We start from the raw sequence: 1,013 nt of genomic DNA, 5'->3' as shown, positions 1-1,013 counted from the left end.
GCTTGGGGAGCTGATACTGCCACAGGAAACAGCCAGTCATGACCACGGAGAGCAGGAAGAAGAAGCCGCAGGAGGCTGGGAAGAGCCACTTCTTTTTCATTCTCTGCAGCCTGGGCTGCAGGCCCACCTGAAGCAGGGAAAGGACACTAGGCACGGTCCCCACTGTGGTCAGCAGAGGGGAGAGAGAAACGGGCCCTTGCCCCGGCCTGGCATACGCCTCAGATTTGCTCAGACATCATGAAAGCCCTCAGTTTGGGGTCAATGCCACACTTGTGAACTCATAGCCCTTCCAGTGTGACCGCTTCAATCGCTCTGCCAAGCATGTCCACTCACACTCTGTACTTCTGCACAACCTGTGTCGCATGCCCTCTCCTCTCCTGTGTATTCAGGACAACCTCTAGGCCAGCTGAAATGCTGCCTCCTCACGCAGCCTCCCAACTGTCTACCCAAGTCTCCCAAACCTAAGGACCCGAGCTGCACGCGTGTCTGTTGCCGTGTACAACCATGTTCCACAGGGTGTCAAGGCCATGACACTTAGGTCACACCTCCAGGTCTTTCTTGGAAGCACCTCGGGCTATTAATCAAATAGTGCCTCCGCCAAGCCTTCCCTCTCCGTTTCCTGCAGGGCCCCTCTTTCACCTCTCTCCCAGTTATGTCTCCCACATTCCCTCCACTTCTTTCCTCTTTGTGTGATGGCACACCTAATTCCCAGGTGACACATTACCAAATCAGGAATGAAAGAAGGGACATCACTCCCGATCCCACGGCTTATGTCACCTTCGCGTCCATGCGTTTGACCGTTTCAATGAACCGGACACATTCCTTGAAAGATACAGCCCCAGGTTATCTCATGCGTGATACTGCTCACGCACTGCAGAGTGCCAGCCCTCTGGCTTCTGCCTGAGGCCCATGCGTGGATTTGCACGTGAGTACTGACCAAGAGGTTGACATTTCCACCGCACCAAGTGACATCACAGAAAGACCGGTGATGGATGACAGCCAGTTCTACAAAC

General features: G+C 54.4%; 1 protein-coding gene across 1 annotated transcript in view; it reads right to left on the bottom strand.

Moving 5' to 3' along the window:
• LACTBL1 (lactamase beta like 1) overlaps nucleotides 1–789 on the bottom strand; it is a 21,755-nt gene extending 20,966 nt beyond the window's left edge. The window contains exons 1-2 of the mRNA XM_013005287.1: nucleotides 778–789; nucleotides 1–127 (exon numbers count right to left, since the gene is read on the bottom strand). Coding sequence (XP_012860741.1) covers nucleotides 1–127; nucleotides 778–789 — 139 coding nt within the window. The remainder of the gene's footprint in view (nucleotides 128–777) is intronic.
• Between the last annotated feature and the right edge of the window lie 224 nt (nucleotides 790–1,013).

The sequence above is a fragment of the Echinops telfairi genome, unplaced genomic scaffold, assembly GCF_000313985.2.
Source record: "Echinops telfairi isolate 266 unplaced genomic scaffold, ASM31398v2 ScPeMD7_7457;HRSCAF=8495, whole genome shotgun sequence".
In the NCBI taxonomy this organism is placed as follows: domain Eukaryota; kingdom Metazoa; phylum Chordata; class Mammalia; order Afrosoricida; family Tenrecidae; genus Echinops; species Echinops telfairi.
The sequence above is the reverse complement of the archived record's forward strand: the minus strand, read 5'-3'. Positions and strand labels throughout refer to the sequence as shown.